Below are 22,034 nucleotides of genomic sequence, written 5' to 3'. Positions count from 1 at the left end.
AAAAAAAATCATGTTCGTAGCAGCACGGAAGGAATGTGCTGCTAGAAAAGACCTTTTTGGACAAGACACCGGATGGGAGCCCCAGCCTGGCCAGGTCCCTGGAAATCTTGAGAGACATTTTGGAGAAGAGAAATTGCTTCCTCTGTGCAAGCCACATTGTACCTGATGGAAACGCATCGTGCATCCTGAGATCACTCCGCCACTGGAAAGGGAGGCAGAGTTATTCTTGTCTCTTCCTCAACCGCTCCGTACCGCTGCCCTGGGTTACTAGCTTAGCATTTCTTTCCACCTCAAAACCGTCACTACAATGACAGGTTTCCTATATATGTCAAGCCTACTCTGTGAGAAGAGGGCAGATGAAAAACATTCTAATTGGAAAACCATCCTGACTCTCCTTACTGGGGCACTCGCTGTTTGCAGGTCACCCACTGCCTGACTAAACACCTTACCGTAAAGTCGAGTGTCTGCCGGAGCGGGAGATGCTGTTGCCAACCGGTGAGGGTAAATTACTGCCTCTGTGCAGGTCCTCAATAGAGCGGCTCCAAGGTTTGGACTTGTCCATTGAGTTTTCCACATTGTTCTCCAAACTCTCAAAGTCAAACCTGAAAGGAAATAGAAATGCCAACGGCGGGTTAGACAGGGAAGATGCGTGTAGCATTCTCCTGCTCAGCGTCTGCAGACTGGAGCAGGTCCCAGAAGATTACCAAAAGCAAGGAGGAGAGTAAAGCAGGCTGACCTCCCTTTGGCTGCACCTCAGGGTGAGCTTCAAACCCACAGTGCAGCAAATGTGGGCCTTACAGACTCACACTCAACCGAGGCTGGAAAAGCCCCTGAAGCTCCTCCAGCCCAGCCATGACCCTCCCCCTGACCGTTCCCAACTCCCCCAGATCCCTCAGCGCTGGCTCAGCCCGACTCTTCAACCCCTCCAGGGATCCCGGGGACTCCCCCCTGCCCTGGGCAGCCCATTCCAACGCCCAACAGCCCCTTCTGCACAGAAATCCTTCCTCAGAGCCAGTCTATCCCACCTTGACAAAGGGAGCAGCTGACCACATGAGCACACCACTTGCAAGGATCAAATAGCCATGGATTATTCTACTTCAATGTAAAATAAATGCAACATCAGCCGCTTTGCTGGTGAACAGCCCTGCCTTGAAGGAAGGAGTGGGAACGCTTAAAGCTGTCTCCATTTTACTTCAATAAACCATCGTGCAAGTACTAATTCACTTTCCTCCATCGATATCTGACTGAGCACTTACACCGCTTGGTTGGCCCTTATGAATCTCTCAGCATATGCAATATATTACCGTGATCATTACAGATTTTCTTTGATTTCTGACTCACTGCCCATTGTACTGCTATTTTGAGCAAAAATTGCTTGTTCTCCTTACAGCTTTTGAGGTTATTACTCATGTTTACCACGTTAGAGAGGGGAAAAACCCAGCAAGCTAACTCGTGTACATTTGTATAATTTTAGGAAGAAAGTCTCTGAAACACTTCTTTTTGCTGTGCACAGTTTTTTCCAGCATTAGTAACATCTTAAAACATATAATTTTCCTTCATTAATTTTATTGCAACCTCACCAACAGTCTCTTTTCTGTGCAGTGATATACATATACATCTGATGGCATCTTTCTAAAAATAAAGTATCAACTCTACTCAGCTCGAGTTCCTAATGACAACAGTACCTTTAACCCACTGCTTCTTTTTGTGTGCTTTTATACAAAAATCTACTGCTAAAACATCCTGAATGAAAGCCTGTGGATATGCAAACACAGATCCTCCGCTGAATATTCATTTCAAATTGTGTGATATAATGATTTTTTTCCCAATTTGTTTTAATAGAGTACATTTAATGATTTATTACCTAAATGACTGAATCCGACTCCCAACTAACCAGATGTCAGAATCGTAAAAACATGCTTTATAGTCTTCCCAACTTGCAAAATCACCTTGCAATTACTGCTGTTGTCTTGCAGTGCATCTACTGCAGAGGATGCTGCCAGCTTTGCTTGCCGGGAGCCTCGTGAGAAGTGGCTCGTGCGTGGAGGTTGGGCAGCAGGGTGGGCCTTGGGGCCGGGCACTAATTGCAAACCTGTCTCTAAGGAAGCCTGCATGCTTCCACGCATTTGCTGAATATTTTTTTTGCACTGTATCCCTGAGATGGTCAGAGGCCACAGCTTAAAAATGTCAGTATGCTCTTAGAGATAATCTCAAGGTTTAAACTTAGGCTTTTTTTCTCTGCAAAATGTTCCAATGCAAGTTTTGGACTAATATTACCGTTTTCTCTGCTCTAAAGTACATCCAAAGCATCGTATCGAGCTACTAAGAGGAAAGGTCTGCCACAGGGAAAGCTGAGCATCTGCCCTGGCATTTCCCTCTCCTGCTCTGTTAGAGATGGCAGGATTCTTGCTGTGCCCAGAGAGTACCAGGCATGTCTTACTTACGTGACAGCATACTGTGCAAACGACAAGTACTCCACCAGAACATCCAGGCCTTTGTTTTCTTCATTCAGGAACTCCCTGACCCATCTGTTAGAAAAATCATTAGACATCAGAGTGTTTGTGCAGTTACTGGAATTCTTGTCAGACAAACTAGAGACAGATCCATTGCAGGAAAGGCAGCACTGCTGAGCAAAACTTTGCTTTCTCACTCAGGAAGAGAGGACTTTTCAAAAATGCTCTTTATTATTTAGAGGACTTTAAAACAGTCCTTTGGAGGACCTTACGAATGTACTGAAACAAGCTTTTTTGCAGCACTGTGATGGGAAAAACATCCCTCAAAAAAACCCAACCCAACCATAAAACCCCCTATGCACACCCTGAATTGCTCAGAAACTAGATGTTTGCTCTTCTAAGTCCTGAGCTTCGGAGTGGGTAACTAACCGCTCTGCCCACCATAACAGCGTTGGTGTGAGATGGCCATGGGTGCCTGAGGAGCTCGGCTCTGCCCAGCTTCACTCCAAACCCAGGCTCATCTCCACCCCGGCTGCACGAACCACTGAGCATGGCCACAGCCACCTTCTAACCCCTGAGTCGCGGGGACATGGTTTATTTTTTGTCACATTCTGATCTCTAGCAATCCCTAAAAGCATATAGACAGCACACTGGCAAAAGAATAATCTGACATCCTGGCCATGGTGTTTAGCAGTAATTTTGCCTTCTCTTTTTAACTGGTCACTGTGAATTTTGGCCCCTGAGAATTATACAAAATAAGCCACAATTCAGATAAGTCTATTCTCTTCCAAAGCTTTCAAAAGCTTGAAAATGCCAAAGATGTTTTGAAAATCCCTCCATGTGGGGGCAAAGCCAGGCGAGCAAGGAGCCTCAGCACAGCCCCAGCTCAGCTCTCCTCTGAACCGCAACAGAGCAGGTGAAACCTCACCAGGAGTGGGTTAGGTGCCACTGGAATGAGTGGGGAGTCAGGGAGGGAACTGGGGCTCCGGGTTCGTGCTGCCTCCGTGGCCTCGCAGCTATCGATGCCCTGCTCCCAGCAGAGTGGGAATTCTTGAGTTATCCTAGTCTTCAGGCTTTCAATCTTTTACTGTTTACCTGCTAAAATAAACAACCTGGCATTTTTATGGGATGTATTTTGACACCCATCTTTCAGCCAAGTGAACCAAATAAATAAACGCTGGTCTTGTCAGCCTCTTTTATTTATCTGGTGAACCACTGCGGTTCCTTCTGCGTTCCCGTGAGCCGTCATCAATCTGCAGAGCTTCACGCTTCAGATGCCCTAAGTCTCGGGTGGGGAATCCTTTGTGTCAGAAAACGAGGGAAATCACAGCAGGAGCCAGAGAAGGGGTTGAGGAGAAGTTTGTTGGAAATATTTGTGAGGGTCCCCCACTGCCGTGCACGCCATGCTGGGAGCTGGCTCCCACAGAGAGAGAACGGCTCTCCCTCCCACAGTTTAAAACATCATTTCCACAAAAGAAGAGCAGCATCCTATAAAATCGATGTAATTGAGCTGGACACAGTGTGTGCTCATGAAAAAAAACACTGAAGAAATCTTCCCAGCTGATGTACAGGTGCTGACCCAGCTTCTGGTCCCGAGAGGCAAAGCAGAGAGGTGAGGGGAAACGTGGATGGGAACAGCAAGTTCCATAAAAATCTCTGCAATTATTTTACTTTTGCTATCTGACAGGAATTTTGTGCTTTGTAGAAGAAAAATACTGGGAATATTAGTGACAGTCAGGCTTCATGAACTGCATCATATTAAAGCTATAAAACAGCATGGGGGGGGGTGTGTTATATATATTTATAGCTGCAATACTATTACTATTCTAGACAGAATCATGCTCACTGCTGCTTTGACTGACTTTGGGTGAGCAGAAGCTGACTGCAATCTTCTCACAGCCTTCCCAGAGATGTGGATGAACCCTATCATGAAAGGATTAAAGCTGAATTATTCTCCTGAGATGCCCAGCTACCCCTTAACTAAGCCCTTCAGGCTTTAATGATCTATCAAGTGGTATCACTGCTGACGTGCAAAGAGAGATTTTCTCAAAGGCATCCGTCAGTAGATGTAAAAAAAAAAAATCTTAGACCAAAGGACATCAAAAATTCTTACCCGATGTGATTGTTCTTAAAGAAATTTCCAGTTCTCGCAGTACTTGAGTAGACTCCTGGACTCGTCTTCTGAATTTCTGTAATCGAGTGAGCAGGCAAAAATAACAATTAGACTCATGTGAAGCTATTAAAAAAAAAATCAACATCTCACGCAGTGCAGAATGAATAAATAAAACATTAAGGTAAACTGAGAACCCCTCTAAATCCTGAGGAATACAACAATAGTCCAGCAGTCAACAAAAACATGCTCAGAAAAATAACTTCTGTTCCCGTGCGCATTTTTGACTTTCCAGGATTAAGAAAATTAAAAGCCTGTAGATAAATAAACATTTCTTTATAAAACAAAGTTTTGTTCTAGTATCAGACTCTCCATTGAGAACCAACAGCGTTTGGCCTTCCTTCTCAGCCTGTGCTTTAATCTCGCTTTCGCGACTTGACACCACACCAAAAAACCTGCCACGATTTCTGTGTAACAACCGAACCTGTGGGTGCGAGCCAGTAATGAAATACACATGTGCTGCCATCTGCGTGCTTTAATAATTTGTGCACACTAAGTTGTATCTGCAGAATTAGATGCTTGGGAAAAGGCTGTAAAATGGCAGGAGTGGACGCTGCAGCAGGAAGGAGATGAGGTTTTGTGTCATCTCCGCAGGGGAGGAGAAAGGGCGACGCCGCAAAACCTCCCCGGGATGCTGTGAGAGCCCCGCTCACAGCTCAAAGCAGCACCGGTCATGGCAGAAGACCTCTAAATAAATGCACTCCAGCCCATCTCAAGTTGAGCTCCTCTCCACCCTCTGCAAGACCAGCTTGCCGCAGGGCTACTGTTGGTGTGCAGAGCGAGCCAGCCGCCTCCTCTCCCAGAGAAAGACACTCGCCTTCTCTCCCGCCTGGTGCTCCCTGCCCATGGAAATGCGCTAAAACAGCTGGATAAATCCTTCTGGAGCTGTTCTTCCCGTGAATTCTCCCTCATGAACAAGCAGAAGTGGCTGGACGAGGGTAATCACCTTGAAGTGCAGTACTTAACACCCAAGTTGCCCCTCAGTTATCCCACACACAGACTTGATGTGTGCAGAAAGGGCTTGAAACGCTCAGGAGCAAGCAGTGCTGCTCTAAGTAGGCCTGCGCTCTGAATACTGGGGGGGAAAAGGGTTTGTTCTCACTGCACCGCAATAAACCCGCAGTAGAATCAAGGGGACTGCTTGGCAGTCATAATTCTCATGGGTTCGTTCACCGAGGTGAAGATGATGAAAGGACAGGATTTACCTCACCTTGCTGACCGGTGTGAACACCATCAGCCGCCTTTTTCACCGGGGTTTTAGCACGTGCTATTTAGCACCACTGGCTTACTTGAGGTGAGACTAAATCCCAGCTCAAAAAGCCACCAGCGGACTGAAATAGATGCCTCGCTGTAAAGTCCTAATAGACACAAGGTGTTATTAGTTTTTACTCTGAAAGAGCTAGCTGAGATCAGACATAGTTTCTCTGGACCTCAGTTAACTAGCTCAGAGTACAAAAACACAGAGCCTTCTCTCCCGAGGGAGCTTACACAATATAACTGCAGGCAGAATAAAGCCTTACCTCTCTAGAAAGGTAAAATATGGATGTAGTAAGAGGCAGGGAGGAGACAGGGGTGGGAGGGCGAGGTGGAAACAGGCAGCATGTTCCCTCGTGCCCCACGCGGGACCGTCATCCCCAGCGAGGCCAGGCTGTGACCCAGCTCTGTGTTTTACTGGGCTCCAGAAGCCACCAAACTGCCATTTCTTTAAAAATACATCATTTCAACACTTTCATTTTCCTGTTTCAAAATTCAGCTCAGACACAAAGCAGTTTTTTCCTGGGAAGAGCCGTTCTGACCCCAATTACAAGGCGAAAGGGACATTTTGCAGCAGCGTTTGGAGCCCCTTTCTCTTGGCCACGCTGGGGATGGATAGATCCACAAAAACGCTGACACAACCTCCATTACAACAATAATCCTGCAAAGGGGAGCTCTCCCCACCACACCGTGCTCCGTCCAGAAGCCCATTTGTAAATCTTTCTGCCTCGCAGCCCAGGATAAGGAAAGGCTGCTCGGTGATACAGCATAATGCGACAGAAGAGAGGAACTCAGGAGTTACTTTTAGGCTCCTTCGCTTTTGTCGTTAGTCATGGGACTCACAGTGGCATTAGGGTAAGAAAAGCTTCAATGTGTGCCCACGGAGCAACCACAGGACAAAGCCAAACACTGAACGGATTTCAAAAACCCTCCAGGAGAAAAAACACAAAGACCCCTGTTCAACCTTTTTTTTTTTAAAAAAAAAGAAAACTACAATCAGCTCCAGGCAAATTTGAAGGTTTCCTACTAAATGGTTTCCTACTCCTCGTCGGAGCCTCCAACAAGAGAAGCTCTGTCAGAAGCCATTACTGCAGCCTTGAAGACAGGAGCTAGCGACGGGGCGCTGGCAGCAGAGGGTGGCCAGTGTTTGCCCCCGGGCTCTGGCGGGGACAGAGGGGCACCTCTGCCACGGCTGGAGCGGCCCCAGCCTGGCAGCCCCGTGTCAGGATACGGATTTTACCGCAGGCACCGACCTCAGCTAATGGTACAGCAACACAAAGCAGTGATTGTTGAGGACGAGGCAGAGGCAGTCAATGGCAGGATCTGCTATGCTCTCGCTGCCTTTTTTTGTTGGTTTTGTTTTTTGGTGTTTTGTTGGGTTTTTTTAAAGGCTATTACAACTATCAACACAGGATATGAGCTGATATCCAAAGCGGTTAAATACCAAAGGTTCAGCAATGGTCATCTAAATGGGATGTAGGGTTACTGTTATCTGAAATCCTGGAAGCTATTACTAAGCCCATCAGAGTGGTGCAGAAATATCAGAACCAGCCACAAATCCATCCCAGTACAGAAGCCACATTCAGGGATGCACGGCGTTCACATGAAAGGCCAAGTGAAGTGCCTGAGTCTTTCATGTGTGATTATGAAACTATTTTGGAGAAAACAATATGCAGAAGGATGGATGAGGCTCTGGCACGTAAATACACCCCAGGTTACATCTTTACTGAAACCTCAGGTGAGAATGCAAGCGAGAGGTGAAGTGCACCAGCTGCACTGAACTGCTGTCACACAAATGCCCACAGAAGAGGACTCGGAACTCCAACACCCCCTTCACACGGCTGAGAAAAGTGCCATCTGACAAAGGTTTTATTCACCACCAGCACTGCCCACATGAAAAGTCAGACCTAGAGTACAGCTCAGTGATAATTTGCCAGACTGTTTACTGAAGCTAAAGTTATTAAAACAAGTTGTTTCATGTGTCAGATGGTCCTTTTCTTTGCAACATCTGTTCTCCTTTCTGAGCTGTGAAAACTGCAGCGTCTTCCCAATTTCTATCCACTTCTCTCTACAGTTTGTTCCATCTCTGAGACTCTTCTCAGAGAGTTTTACGGGGCCTTTTACACAAAAGCAGGAAACAACCCGGACCCCGGGACCGTCCTCGCTGAGGATCGAGGGATGGGCGAGAGGAACAGGATGCTCCTCACCTTCCTGGTTACAGCCGGGTCCAGATAGCCCTTCAACTTCTGGATGTATGTATGTGGAGGATTCTTCACTTGAAACCTTTCCTGCAAAGGATGCAAGAATAAACATCAGCCATTTTATAACATCTTCTGTATTTACTTACTATATATACAAAATGCATGCACACACATGTATTTAAACAGTCTATATTTATAATATGGTTTCCTATGTACCTTCATAAGTATATAATTTATGCATATACAATATGCATGCAAATAAAATACATTTACATGTATCCTGATGTTCTGAAATTTGATATTTAAATAGGACGCATAAAAATACACCTTACATATTCAATTACGATTTTGAATTTTAGCTACACATACAAACACACACATCTGAAATGACTGGGTTTCTGCTAGCCAGGAGTACTGAGAGGAAAGGGAAGTGTTGAAGAGCAGCCACATGTCCATGTTTGATCACCACAAAAGCCAAGACACCTCTTCTATCACCTGGAACGAACCTAAAACCACTGCACGGTCTAGCCATGGGAGAAGTCTCATCATTTCATTGTTCGAATTCCAGAAAAATTAATGGAAGAGCAGCACATGTCAGCAATAAAGAAGTCATATTCCCACTCAAGAAATATCCCCAGACATTCCCACCTGCCTCCGAGACTCATTCCTCACCAAAGGTTTCCCACTGCTAACCTTACAGGGGACACCCAATCCGCACTCCAGCATCAGACACGTTCAGAACTGAATTAAAGATTCTGATGACAAATAAAAAGTCTGTGAAGTTTGTATTCTGAGAGCTGCTGGATTTTTGCTTTACCAGTTGCATGGTCAGCTTGAAATTTATCCTACAAAAGCTGCTGTGAAACACGAGTTGTTCTACAAGCAGTATGCTATGTTCAAACCTGTTAAGAGCATTACCAGAAGTTCTGATACTATTTGTATCTTGCAAGAATTTTAAACTAGTCTGCCCTTTCCCTTGAGGAAAGATCTCATAACAATTTCCTCCTGAAATTTTGCATTTTATAACTGATATCTGAAACCTCCCTTTATTAGGTCAGGATGCAATTTTGACTACATTATCTGAAAGTATTTCATAATGAATAGGACACTGCTGCCCAGTTACCAGAATGTACTGTCTGAACACCAGAAGTTGTTCCTGTTATTATCCTGCTGCTTGCTGTAAAAGTAATTCATCATGGTCAGCAGGAAAAAATTAACTAAAAAATCTGCCCTGTGGTGCACCAACCCCAGGCGAGAGCTTGGTAAGACAGACAGCAGACATTTCTTTCCTCTTTTACAACTGGTTTGGGTTTTTTTTTTCCATGCAGCCTCACACGTACAGGCCAAACACAGTCCTGGAATTTGGCATTTCCTTTTTATCTAAAACAGCTCAGGAAATACAAAGTTCCTCTCTGCCCAAAGTGACACCAATGGTGTCTGTCCAGTCCATCCTCCCCCAGCACCACGCTCACCTCTTGGCTCTGTGGACACGGATGCTTGGAGCCCATCTCCCGGGTCAGACAATCCCTTTCACACCCTTCTAGTTAAATTTGCTGCTAACTGGAACTGCTACTGGTGTGCTGGGAAAGACAGACACACCAGACAGATGGACGGAGTTCTAGACAGGTTTGGAAATGGTGTGCCAAGGCTCCATCACACACATCCACTGGCACAAGCAGAAGTCACCTACCACAGCCCGAGGGGCACACTATGGTCAGCCCCAGCACTCAGATCTCCGGAAAATGGGAGCAGGAACACCCACAGGTGTTGATGGGGACTTCAAAGGAATTTAAAAAAAAAAAAAAAGCAAGTAAAATAAATCAACTAGAAGAACAGAACCGACTAGACTAGACCAGACTATTTCAGTTGGAAGGGAGCTACAACAATCATCTAGTCCAGCTGTCTAAGTATCGTTAACTGCTCATTTTTGCCCTTTCTACAGTCCGCTGTTAGGACAGTTTCTCAGACTTACAGCCCCCTCAGGATACTGTGGTCTGTGGCTTTACAGTGGGCATAAATATAAGTTATTTAGAAGCCATTTTCATCCATTAACCCATTTTTAAACTTTTTCACGCTGGCAGACAGACAAAAAAAAAAAGCACTTTGCTCTAGATGAGAATCTGGCCCATTGCAGACTAGCGGAGAGTTAAGAGATATCTGGACCTTGGAGACCATCATCGTTTCTCATCTTCCTTCCCCCTCAACAGTTTTAGATTAGCTCCACAGACTTCAAAGCATTTGAAAAACCAGCTCCTTCTCTGGAAAAACCCATGAAGGTAGAAGTGTTTTCACTGTGCCACTTGGTAACCATGTCTGAATATTATTGGTTGCACCTGGAAGTGCTGGAGCAAAGCGGTGGAGCTCCAAGCCAAAGGTCCACTCCTGAACAGCGGCGGGTGACATCAGAGTCCCAGTCTAACAAGGCTCCACGTTAGCTCTCTTATCTAGTCCCAGACTAGCGTGTCTCCACATCAGCTCTCCTATTTATTCCTCCCCTTTTGGGGGGTTCTCTCATGCTGACGTTGCTCTGCTGTGTTTAGTCTAATCCTCCGGAGAAGCTATTTTACAGATTTATTTCTCTCACTAACTGATCAGTCATCATCTGCTAAAGTGACAGGAGCTCTTCCTAACTGCCAGTTTTAATATCTGAAGTCTTCAAAATTAAATTCTTTGAGACTCAACGAGCACATTTAGTAGGTCTGTGATGCAGACACTACATGTTTCTGTTTGTAATTATGTGTTTATGTAATAATCTCTACAGTGACTTAATCAAAAAAGATGCTTCTCATTACTGTATAGTGGAATTATTTGGGTTGAAGGATTTTAAAGCCATTATCCATGAACAGCAGATACCACCAATGGTGACCATGAACCACTTGTGGTGAACATCTACTAGTCCTGGAAACATTTTTATAGTCCTCTTAAAGTGTATTTTCTGCTTTGGAAAGCCATGAGGGATTGGCCTTTAAAACTGCCCTTTCCTGGCTATGGTTACGGTCTCGGTTTATCCAGATTTGGCTGGTTTAGAGGCTGGTATGTCGCAAGCTGCAAGAACCAGGGCTCAGTGCTGTGCAGTGATGGCAGCCCGAGGCTCCCTGATGCCTCCAGGACACCCCAAACGTCTGCCTGCAGCCATCCTCCTCCCCAAAACTGACACTCTGCCAGAGCTCACACGGGGCGGAAGGGCCGGTGCTTGTTGGACCAGCAGTCTGGTGTCCCACTTGCCATGAATGCTGTAAGCACTGTGCAGGTTGGCCAGCCAGGGTCCTCTCAAGGTCCTCTGGTCCTTCTTGACTATTTACTGCCCTGTAGAGACAAACACACTTCCTGGCTAACGCTGAGGCACTGCTCTCCACACCTAATCCACTTGCCTTAGATACCGTAAATAACGAGTTAAAAACTGCAGCTTTTTCCTGTCTGCTCCTCCTCTCTCCACTTCTGGCAATTTGGAATCGCTCACTGGCCAAATCTGCTTTCAAAATAAGAAAATTTACACGGCAAGGGGTTTAACGCTATGTGAACGAGGAGGTTGGGGATTTTTACCACACACATATGAAGTTTAAAATCCCTCTTTGAGTCTCCCAACTTCACTGAGCAAACAAGCGTAAGCCAGTGGGTGACATCACGACTGGGACACGGTGGCTTCCCCTCCCAGTCGCCCCTGGACCAGGCCATTCAGACACAACAAAGCTAATAAATCCCGATGAAACCTATTTTATCTCCACTACGTGACTCATATAAGCACCAACACTATCTACAGCCCTGAAAGGAGAAAGGCACAGACCGGCAATAACTCGACCCTGTCTTTGTCAGCACCTAGAAAGCAAACTAACTTAATTTCCCAAGGATAAAAGGCCCTTTCTTACTTGAAAAATTGCTGAGGAGTGGTGCCCTAAGCCACAATGACAGACGAGCACGGAGAAGCACATGTAAAGAGCCAGCAGCACCGGACCAGAGAGCAGTGAGATGACCTGGTCCTCAAAACCTCCCTTTAGGGTAATAAATTATCAGAATTGAGGAAAAAAACTTGGACAGGGGAGCACACCACAGCTCCTGTGCTTCTTTTACCATCAATCTCCAGAATTAGCACTTTCTTTTCTGGCGGATACAAAAAAAAGGGGGTGCTGGGAGCCTTTACTTCAGCAGCGAGGAGGGACTGCCAGATTTCTGTATTTCCTCTTCCATGTGATCCTGCAAAGAACTCGACACATCTCTTGTTCATCCAAATCTGGAAAACGTATTAATTCCGTAACCAGGAAATTGTGACTTTTCCAGAGAACTTTTGCTTCCAAAACCATTCAGGACATTTTCTGCATTAGTGACATATGTTATTATTATTATTACCCTCCCTAGATTGTTTCATTCTTAGGATTCATACACATTAGGTAAGTTCCCAGCACACCCCACCCGGTATCCGGGCATGTCTCGGAGTGAATAAAGCCCAGGGATGGTGAATGCTGGAGAAAGGAGGTGGGCAAGCAGCGCTGGAGACCTGTGTCTTCTCACTCCCGAGGCACAAAGACGCTGTAAATGCGGCGCACGTTTCCACCCCCCGTAGCCCAGCCCGCACGCACCTGGAGGGCAGCTCAGCCCTGCCCCAGCAACCCAGCCACCAGGACAGTACGTCATGTCATACGCCTTATTATGGACTAAAACGACAGCAGCCGAGCATCTCTGCACTAATTACGGGGCAGAGGGATCTGTTTCCACCACTGTTCATTTTCTGCAAAACCAGGTCACCGTTGCTTCTGCAAGGGACCCGGCCAAGAGGCACAAGAGCCACAGAGGCTCCCTCCGAGGCTGAGATGCCAAGCCCTGTCCGGCCCCACACCGCTGAGCCCTGGACCCCTCGTGCCCTGGGCACGTACCTCCCACTGCTCCCTCGCTCCCTGATGTCCAGTGAGCCACCTCTCACACGGCTAGCAACTCAGATAAATAACCGCCATGAGCGTCTCTACCGTTCAATAAAACACTGATAGTCTATCCTGTCCTTTACCCACAACAGGGCACATTCAATAGTATACACAACATTTTTTTTTTTAGGCAAAGGCTCTCAAAATGGAGCTGTAAATGGCTACTGAAGCATGTGCAGGGATATGGAAAACACCTGGTTGAATGTCATCAGAAAAATCCAGATCTCTGTGGCAAAAGGGTTAATGGCACCATATGGTAACACGCAGCAACTTCACTGGGGGGTTCAGTCTGGAGAAGAGGAGGCTGAGGGGAGACCTCCTGGCCCTCGGCAGCTCCCTGCCAGGAGGGGGCAGAGAGGGGGGATGAGTCTCTGGAGCCAAGGCCCCAGCGCCAGGCCCCGAGGGAATGGCCTCAAGCTGCCCAGGGCAGGGTCAGGCTGGCTCTGAGGAAGGATTTCTGTGCAGAAGGGGCTGTTGGGCGTTGGAATGGGCTGCCCAGGGCAGGGGGGAGTCCCCGGGATCCCTGGAGGGGTTGAAGAGTCGGGCTGAGCCAGCGCTGAGGGATCTGGGGGAGTTGGGAACGGTCAGGGGGAGGGTCATGGTGGGGCTGGAGGAGCTTCAGGGGCTTTTCCAACCCGGATGATTCTGGGATTCACAATCACTGTCCCTTCACCACATTTCTGAAGAGAGGCTCGGGGCTCACTTGAGATATTTGTGTCAAACAACAAACGCCGCAGCAGCCCCACAAAACCCTGATCCTCACTCAATCCCATCCAACGGTCACCGCCTGTCCTCTTTGTCTTTATCAGCCGTGCACCAACACCCGGGGCAGCAGGCAGGAGGGCTGCCTGCACCCCTGACGTGGTCCAGCCTGTCTTTAAAGTACCTCCCAGACCGAATCCAAAGGACACGCAAATATTTGTCGGCACTCTCCCAATCTTGGGACTTCAAAGTGCCAGGCATGGACCACCACAGCTCTGTGTGATTACAATCTCAACCAGCACAATCTTACAAAATACCCAAAATAAAATTAAAAAAAAAACCATCAAGAACCTGCTCCCCCCAAACCTGGTTTACAGGTGGGAAGGCTGGATGCCATTTTCCCTTTGCAGAGCTTGATGAACAGTGGCAAAGGAGGAAGAGGAGCAGAAGCAAGCCTGTCTGAAAAGGTGTGTGGCACTGATCTCTTACGATGTAACAGAGAGCTTAGTGATGAATGGTTTTGCCTTGTTTAGAGAAGGATCTAACCACTTGTCCACGCTTGTTGAACCAAAGCGTAAATGAACACAAGTCTGAGGGTCCCTCTGTGGTCTCAGATCTTACCCTTCTCCAGACTATCTTGAACACTGCTTATGTTAGGCAGCCTAACCTCACACCACCAGATTTCTGCGCAGGGACTCCCCACCAAGCAGCGAGGCCGGGTAGCCCTCCCTCCTGGGGGAACACCACCCTGCTCTTCGGCAGAGCTGGGGTGTCACCCAAGAGCCGGAGGGCTCGGGGACTGGTGCGACTCAACCTTCTCACCCAGGGCTGTGCAGCCAAGAGGGCCCTTACTGCCCATTTCCCAGTCACAAGCCGAAATAAACCCTTCCACGCAAACCATGCAACTTCCAGTTTAATTATTCCCCCCACACACCTCCAGTGTCTCCAAAGATGAGGACATGGTGATGCCCCTGCCACAATTTGCCATTAGAGGGCAATGAAGAACTTTGCAAGATGTCCCCAACCTCTTCCCTCAGCATCCGTGCCCCCTCTGTGACGCCCCATGGCAGGAGGCCTAGAGTACACCAAAAGGGTGGCTCCTCATGCTGGGACACCATATCCTCCTCCTGCCGGGATCCTTCCCAACACTCACCCCCAGGCGACCACCGCTCGGCCCTCCCCGGGATGGGCAACAGTTTTACTGGCTTTGCTCTGCTCCTCCTCCTTGTACACCAAGCCAGACAGGTGGGAGCAAACTTTCAAGAAATCAGCAGCAACGCTTCAATGACTTGTGAGGTTTATAGACAAAGAAACTGAAAATACCATGCGGCATGATGAGTTCTCTGCAACCAGCCCAGCAACCCTGACTGTGATTCGCTACAACGTGCACAATCCTACAGATTCTTATTATTGTTGGTTTTATTGCTGTCATTGCTATTATTATTACCATCATTATCATGAGAGTGGCAGCCCTTTTGTTAATCTCACTTCTGCAAAAATAAGAGTTCATTTTGGGGGCCGAATACGCTCCCCTAATATTCTCAAAATGTTTCACACTCCAACGGCCAGCATCTGCTTTACAGACTATTTAGAAAACATCATTTAAGAGCAACCTCTGGACACTTTTTCCTTTCAGACAGAAATTGAAAACCAGCATAACAGGGTGAGAGGAGTTCATCTCCTCGAGCTGTTACATTCATTTACATCCTCCGTCCTTCACTAAGCAAAACCAGGTGAAAATGGTGTAACGAGTGGTACCAATAGGAAACAGCAGTTAAAATTTGCATCCACACTAAAAACATACATTCTGTATGAAATCTATTCCTGGAAGTACTTTTAGCCACGCACCATAATGATGTGGACAGATATAAATATTTCACACCCCATATGGTGTATGATGGTGCTTTTATAGACACCTGCTTCAGGCTGCTCTAATTTAGAGCAGCTGGCACGCACCCGCCAGCACGGCTGGGGAGCTGCCACAGATCCCCCATACACAGCCCTTACTACCCCGACACCCCCCCTCGGCCGGCCATGGAAGGGCAGCACATCCATCACCTCCTGTCCCCATCAGGACCCCACAGTGCTGGTGACAACAGTCCTGCTAAACTCTCACAGCAAGAGGAAGCAGGCTCATCCCAACCCGGGGAGGAGGGGACGCACGTGTCGTGCAAAGAGCTGTTAAGATCCGTGATTACTCCAGATTGCAAATTTCCTTGCCGCGTTTCCATCTGCTCACCCCTCCTTCTCTTGCTGTAAAGTTGAGGAGTGAATCATCAGCAGCTGCACGTTGCAGAGGGTGGATCAGCTCCGAGGTGGGAGTTTGCACATCGAGGCGATGATCTAACTGCTCCTGCCTGCCCCTCTGCCAACTCCACGCAAAGACAACGCGCAGGCTCCGGCGCGAAGCTCACACTCATACGTGCACGCTCGGAGGGTGCACGCTCTAGGCAAACATCCATGAAACAAATCACTCACAGCAGATTAAGCAATTTGTTCAGTGTCTCACTAAACCAAAACTTTAAATAGCTCAATGCTTTACATTCTCTGCACAGAAAACTCATGGAAAAAAAAGTAAGTAATTCTTTATTCAGCTTTACTCAAAGGTAGCGATTTTATCAGAGGCTCCACCACTGTAATAGCTAAGCAAGAAACATCCCAGAAACTTATTTATTAAAATGTTCCTGACCTGACAGCATGACTGTACCTTCTGCCAAACTCTCATCCTGGTACTGCTGCATTCCCATTCCAAGGAAATATCCTACTTTCTGGATCAATTTTTTTCATTAGCGATTACTTTTGAAGTTTCTGGCAGAACCAGATTTTGCTGTTGGCTCACAAATGCACATCCTACCTTCTGCAGCCTTCACTTTCTCTAAATAATGCCATTTCTGTTCATTTGCCATGGCAGAGCCAACCTGTTAATTGTTCCATATTGCTGCCAAGTCTGCACGTCCCAGCAGAGCGCGCACACCAAAGATGCCCCAGCATATGGTGCTGCTTAATCCGAGGTTGCTGCTCAGCCTCTGGAGGCCAAGGGGGGGGCCAGGCTGCATCCCCAGGCGCCTCCCCCCGAAGGCAACAGCTCCCACCGACTGCGCCAATGGCTCGTGATGCAGAAAGCCAAATGCCCCCTGGATCGAGACCGTTCGTTGGTGTTACAGAGGTCAAGGCAGACCAACTCAAAGCGCTCACTGAGAGGTGACTGAAGGTCTGGCTCTTCGAGGCCGTGCCAGGCAAAATAAGCAGCGTTCAACCTCCCAGAGGAAACGAGCCCAGGGGTGATGGTAAGAGGGGAAGGAAATATCCCTCTGTGGCAAAAAAGGGGATTATTATTGCAAGGCTTCAGTGAGTTGTTACCACTAACGGAGCATAATGCCAAAGAAATGAGTGTCTGAACTACTCAAATACTTGTCCTGTGCAAAGTCCCTTTTGAAGCCCAGGGAGAGTGCTGATGAAAGCCAGGCGGTGCTCTCAAGGGGATGTCTGACAAAAGCCCCCCCGCCGGCCGCCTTACCTGGTCACAGATGAGCTCCCACTTCTTCTCGTTGTCGTACTGCCGCAGCAGCCGGGCTTTGTCGGGCGGCAAGTTCATCGCATTCTGTGGAGAAAGAGAAAGTAAACGTGAGGGACCACAGAGGGCTCAGGCTCCAGTGGAGTCAGACATGAGCAAACCAAGGCAACGTGGCTGCGGTCGCTTTAATTGTTTTATGTGAATTCCAGTTGACAGGGTTATTCAGAAACATTTCCTCTAAATGTCATCTTTGCCCCAAAAAGCGCCCATGAGTCACAAAGCACCAAAGGGCAGGGCTGGGTGCCTGGGATGCAGGAGGTGAGCGACTGGAGGTCAGGACCAGCCACCTCTGTGCAGAGGAGAGGATGGGGCTTCCCCACACCGCCACGGCACAGGAACCACCTTCCCCCCTAGACGGGTCCCTGCGGTCACCACATCCCTCCTCCCTCCATCTGCCCCCGCCGGAGCACACCCCTGAGGGAAACACATCCTCCATCTGCAGGCTGGGGACTGCAGAAGGTCAATTCTCTCCCCAATATCCTGAAATGCCATTTCATTTCATTTCAACAGTAGGATGCCATTCGGGCTTCTAAAAATCACCGCACGCAACCTCGTGTAGATAACAGTGATGCAGGAGGCAGGACTGCTGCTGCCCCTCGGGACGCTGTGCGACTCGCACAGGCAAAGATAAGGATCCCGCCGACCTGCAGGACGGAGTCAGAAGGCAGGGGAGAGGCAGCAATTAGACGATGCCTATCGTTTGGTGGCTCCTTTGATGTCAGCTGAGCTATCTTTCCATGGGCAGTTGCCTGGGGTAGGGCGGCGCAGGCTGGCCATTTGCTCTCCCAAGGCAGTTTTTCTAAACGTCTCTAAATGCACAGCGTAACTGAGAACCCGGGAACGCCTCGAGAGCTTCGCAAACACCAAGTCTGGAGAGTCTCCCTATCAACCCAGCAGTTCGCACGCAGCAAGGCGAAGTGGCTGAACGAAAAACCTGCTAAGCACCTCTTGGAGTCCAGCACCTCCCCGTCTCCAGCACCTCTCCAACTCCAGCACCTCTTGGTGTCCAGCACCTCTCCAACTCCAACTCTCAAATTCCCAGCCCAGCCAAGTTATCCCCAGCCAACCCTTCAGGACCACAAAGCTCTGGCAGGCTGTGCCAGCCCGCTGCTGGGAGGGGAGCGAAGCACAGCACAGCGCAGGCGGGTCAGGCCAGTGCTGCGCACACTCCAGCACCAGCAGGCACAGCCCTTCCACCTTTCATTTTAAAAAAGGCTGCGGAGGCACAAAAAGAGACCAGAACTGAAGGTTGTTAAACAAAACTTCAGTGAAGAAGAAGAAATCAATAAATCAGCGTTTAGGTACTGAAACACCCTGCTCTAGAAGCACACATCTTCACAACCTGTGCAGTAGGTCGTTTTACAGCTTTACGAAAAGCAGGTTGTCCTGGGGATCCTCAGAAACACTGTCTGCTACAGCCAGACTCACACAGCCCAGGGCCCAGACCTCCTCCATTTCCTCACCCAAACTCTGTCCCAGGTAACGAAGAGGAGGGACGCGGACAGCCCAAACTGCCCAACCCCAACAAGAGCATCTGTTACCATCAGCCCAGCCCGCTGACACCCGTCTGCTCACCCTGTATGGCACACTATAAAATCAAAATTCGAGTCCCCAAACAGGGACCACAGGTGCCAAGGGCAATCCCTGAGCTGTGGGGATGGTGACTCCAGCACTGACTGCACCAGCAGGCACCACGACGAGCTCTGGGGGGTGACAGGTGTTGAAGGAGAGCTGAGAGGTTAACTGCCAGTGGCTGGCATCCACGGCAAAGCTCTCCAACAATTCCTGGGTGGCTGAGCCCTACATCCTCACTGCAAAGACAAGGCTTTCCCCACTTGTATTGCAGCCCTTGGGTAGGATGCGGGAGTACCTTTCCCTCCACCTCCCCAGGGCTTTTGTGCCTTGGCTGCCTTGCTAACGCACAGTCCAGGCTGACTCCCAGACCAGCTAAGCCCAGCTCAGCCCTGGGGGGAGGCAGCCACAGGGCCGGGGCTGCTCCTGACTCAGCTCCCTCACAGACAGCACTTTCACATCTCCCTCTCCCTGGGTTTACTCGTGCAGCCCAGGCTGGACACCAGGAGGGCTCAGGTGTGAGGCAGGAGCGGATGGGGCGTCCCTGCCCAGGGGCAGTGATAGCTGCGAGGAGGAAGGGTGGAGGAGTGGGTGCTGCTGCTGCCATCTGCCTTCCCCGGGCCCGCCACGCCTGAGGCTCAGCGCAGGGGTCCCCCTCACCCGAGGGCGCCCCCGGGAGCCCTGGCACGATGCAGCCACCACCTTCCCTGGCACCACCACGCTCTGCCTCCCTGAAAGCATGGGAGGAGCACAGGTAGGAACCGTGGCTCACACCCCAAACACCGTCTTTCACATCTTTGGTGTGACAGCTAACACGTCTCCTTACCAGGAACAGTGTGGACCCCAGGGCTCACACCTCCTGGTCCACACAGGCCCACCGAGGGAGGCGAGGCCAGCGCGGGTCTCCAGCCGATCCCACCGTCTGCCTGTTGCAGACGTATTTGCTATCAGCCCACAACACGTTATCTCCCTCCATCCCAGCTGGGGAGCGTCACCCGCTCCTGGGGATCCCCTCACCGCCCTGCTGCTGTGATGACTGCTCTTCCTAAAGCTTGTGTTCCATCAGATAACAAATACTCTTCCCTTAGCTCATCTGTGCTGTCATGTTGACAGTATTTATAGGCTGCGATCATATCTGCACTTGATTCTCCTCTCAGTCTCATCATGTACCTTATCAGTTCTACTCACCATTTTAATGCGATTCTTGGTATTTTTCCTGGGGCTTCTTCAAGCACCATTCCTTACCTCTGAGGATGCAAACATATTTCATAGCTGCTCTAAATCTCAGCTGTAGGAAAAGCTTCACTGTTTACCTACACCCCTTTGTCAAACTCTGATCTTCTTACAGCTAATCAGCTTAGCCAACCAGGCTGGCGCTCGGACAAGAAACCTGCCTGGAAACCTTTGCAGAATTCAGTCATGGCAAGAGTTCAGCATGGATGAAAGCCTGAAACAGGGAAAACAAGACCCAGGCAGCAGGTTCCAGTGATCTCACTTCAAAATGAATTAAATCTGATCTCATTCTGAAATGTGAACTCCTTCGCTCTGCGCCGTTTTGCTGCACACAATCATGTTTTTCAACAATTACTGCACCTCACTTCAGATACCTTGGTCCGACAGGTAGAGTTATTGATGAACACATCATGTGCGACCAGGTCCAAATCCCCGTGTGTAAGCAGCGGGTGATTTGCACCTACTCACTTCTCAGTAAGAGATTTAAACGTTTTTGAAACCTGCTTGTGTACGAGTCCATTACGATGCTATGGAGAGGACCCTGGGCTGAGACAAACCACAGCAGGCCACACCAGCAGCCCCTCTAACCCCTTCCTCCATCTCTTCTGGAAGGAAACTATTTCTGCTGCCTGCTGCCTCTCTGGCCTCACCACTCAGGTGGCAGGAGGGAATGCACTCGGATGGGGAGGGAATGCACTTGGCCCAGGGCTTTTCACACTGGCAGAGTCAGTTTGACATTAACTTTTACATTTTATACACAAAGCAGTTTCAATGTCTTTTCTCAGCAACTGGATCCGATTGCACTCATTTACTGGAAAACGTCACAGGAGGTTCTCACTCACAACCTGAGGCTCTCTGCTTGTCGTGGGGGTTTGTTCCCTTCTCCCCATCTACGAGACATCTGCTGAATTGGATCTCCTGATCCCCCAGAGCTCCCTGTCCCTGTCCCTCCACCTCCAGGCCGGTGCCCCAGCACGCCTGACCCCATCAAACAGCCGCACCAATGACCCTTGTTTCTTCATACAAAACAACACAGGTGTAGATCATACCTCCTCTAAAACCTGGACTAATGCTGCTCTTCAGTTGGTCTTAGTGTTAACAACATTCCCTGCTGGAAAACTAGTCTCTTAACCATGGTATTTTTACTTAAATGGGAAGGAATAAGTTTTCTTTATACAGGGCACTACACCAACTGGCTTTCTGAAATCCGCCTGTGCTGTATCTAATTGCACAACCTTTAGTTGTTGCATCAGTAACTATGGCAAAGAAGGCTACTGAATTGGCGTGGCTTGACCTTACGGGTTGCAATAGTTTTGACTCTAGTCATAACTAACCAGATGAATTAGGAGTCTGGATTTCTTGTTCTCTGTGGATCAGTGAAATGACTCACAAACGTCTCCTGCCACTTCCAGCTTTTATGACTACCGGCTTCACACATACCAGCGTTTTTCAGTTAACTACAGGTCTATGACCTGTGATTTCTCTTTCCATCTTTACCCTATTAGAGTTCATACTCTGAAGGCCTCTGATGTCATAACTATTCCTCTCCTGATACAATCTAAATCCCTGCTGTTGCCAGAAGGGATGGCCCCACGCTCTCTCTCTGTTCCCAGCCAGGTTATCCTTCACCATCCCGTGTCACCATCAGCACTTATGCAGCCGGGGGCCCTTTGCCAGCAGAGCAGACCTCCACCAGCCCAGGAAGAGCTGCACCTTCACAATGGATACCCACCTTCAATCTAGATCCCCTTTTAGGCCAGAAAACATCGTTTCTTGTAGTGGCAACAGCAGCTGAAGCAGCTCTGCTGTCTTGTAACCCACTGCTCCCCATCCCCATCCCCGGCTGGCCCGGCACACACGCCTGCATGGCTCATACTGAACGTGATCTAGACTAAAAATATTTTTAAGTCAGTGCCATAAATCTGACAAACTGCACAGTGGCACAATGGCCACTCCACTCCT

The 22,034-nt window shown here is 48.6% G+C and overlaps 1 protein-coding gene across 1 annotated transcript in view; it reads right to left on the bottom strand.

The window, feature by feature from the left end:
• Positions 1-20,109, bottom strand: part of FMNL2 (formin like 2) — a 72,673-nt gene extending 52,564 nt beyond the window's left edge. Inside the window, 8 exon segments of the mRNA XM_026852537.1 lie at positions 450-602; positions 2,445-2,528; positions 4,567-4,579; positions 4,582-4,642; positions 8,085-8,165; positions 17,211-17,294; positions 19,500-19,570; positions 20,085-20,109. Coding sequence (XP_026708338.1) covers positions 450-602; positions 2,445-2,528; positions 4,567-4,579; positions 4,582-4,642; positions 8,085-8,165; positions 17,211-17,294; positions 19,500-19,570; positions 20,085-20,109 — 572 coding nt within the window.
• Between the last annotated feature and the right edge of the window lie 1,925 nt (positions 20,110-22,034).

Source organism: Athene cunicularia (assembly GCF_003259725.1).
Source record: "Athene cunicularia isolate RWA chromosome 7 unlocalized genomic scaffold, athCun1 chr7_part1, whole genome shotgun sequence".
Lineage (NCBI taxonomy): Eukaryota > Metazoa > Chordata > Aves > Strigiformes > Strigidae > Athene > Athene cunicularia.
This window is presented reverse-complemented; position numbering and strand designations above follow the sequence as displayed.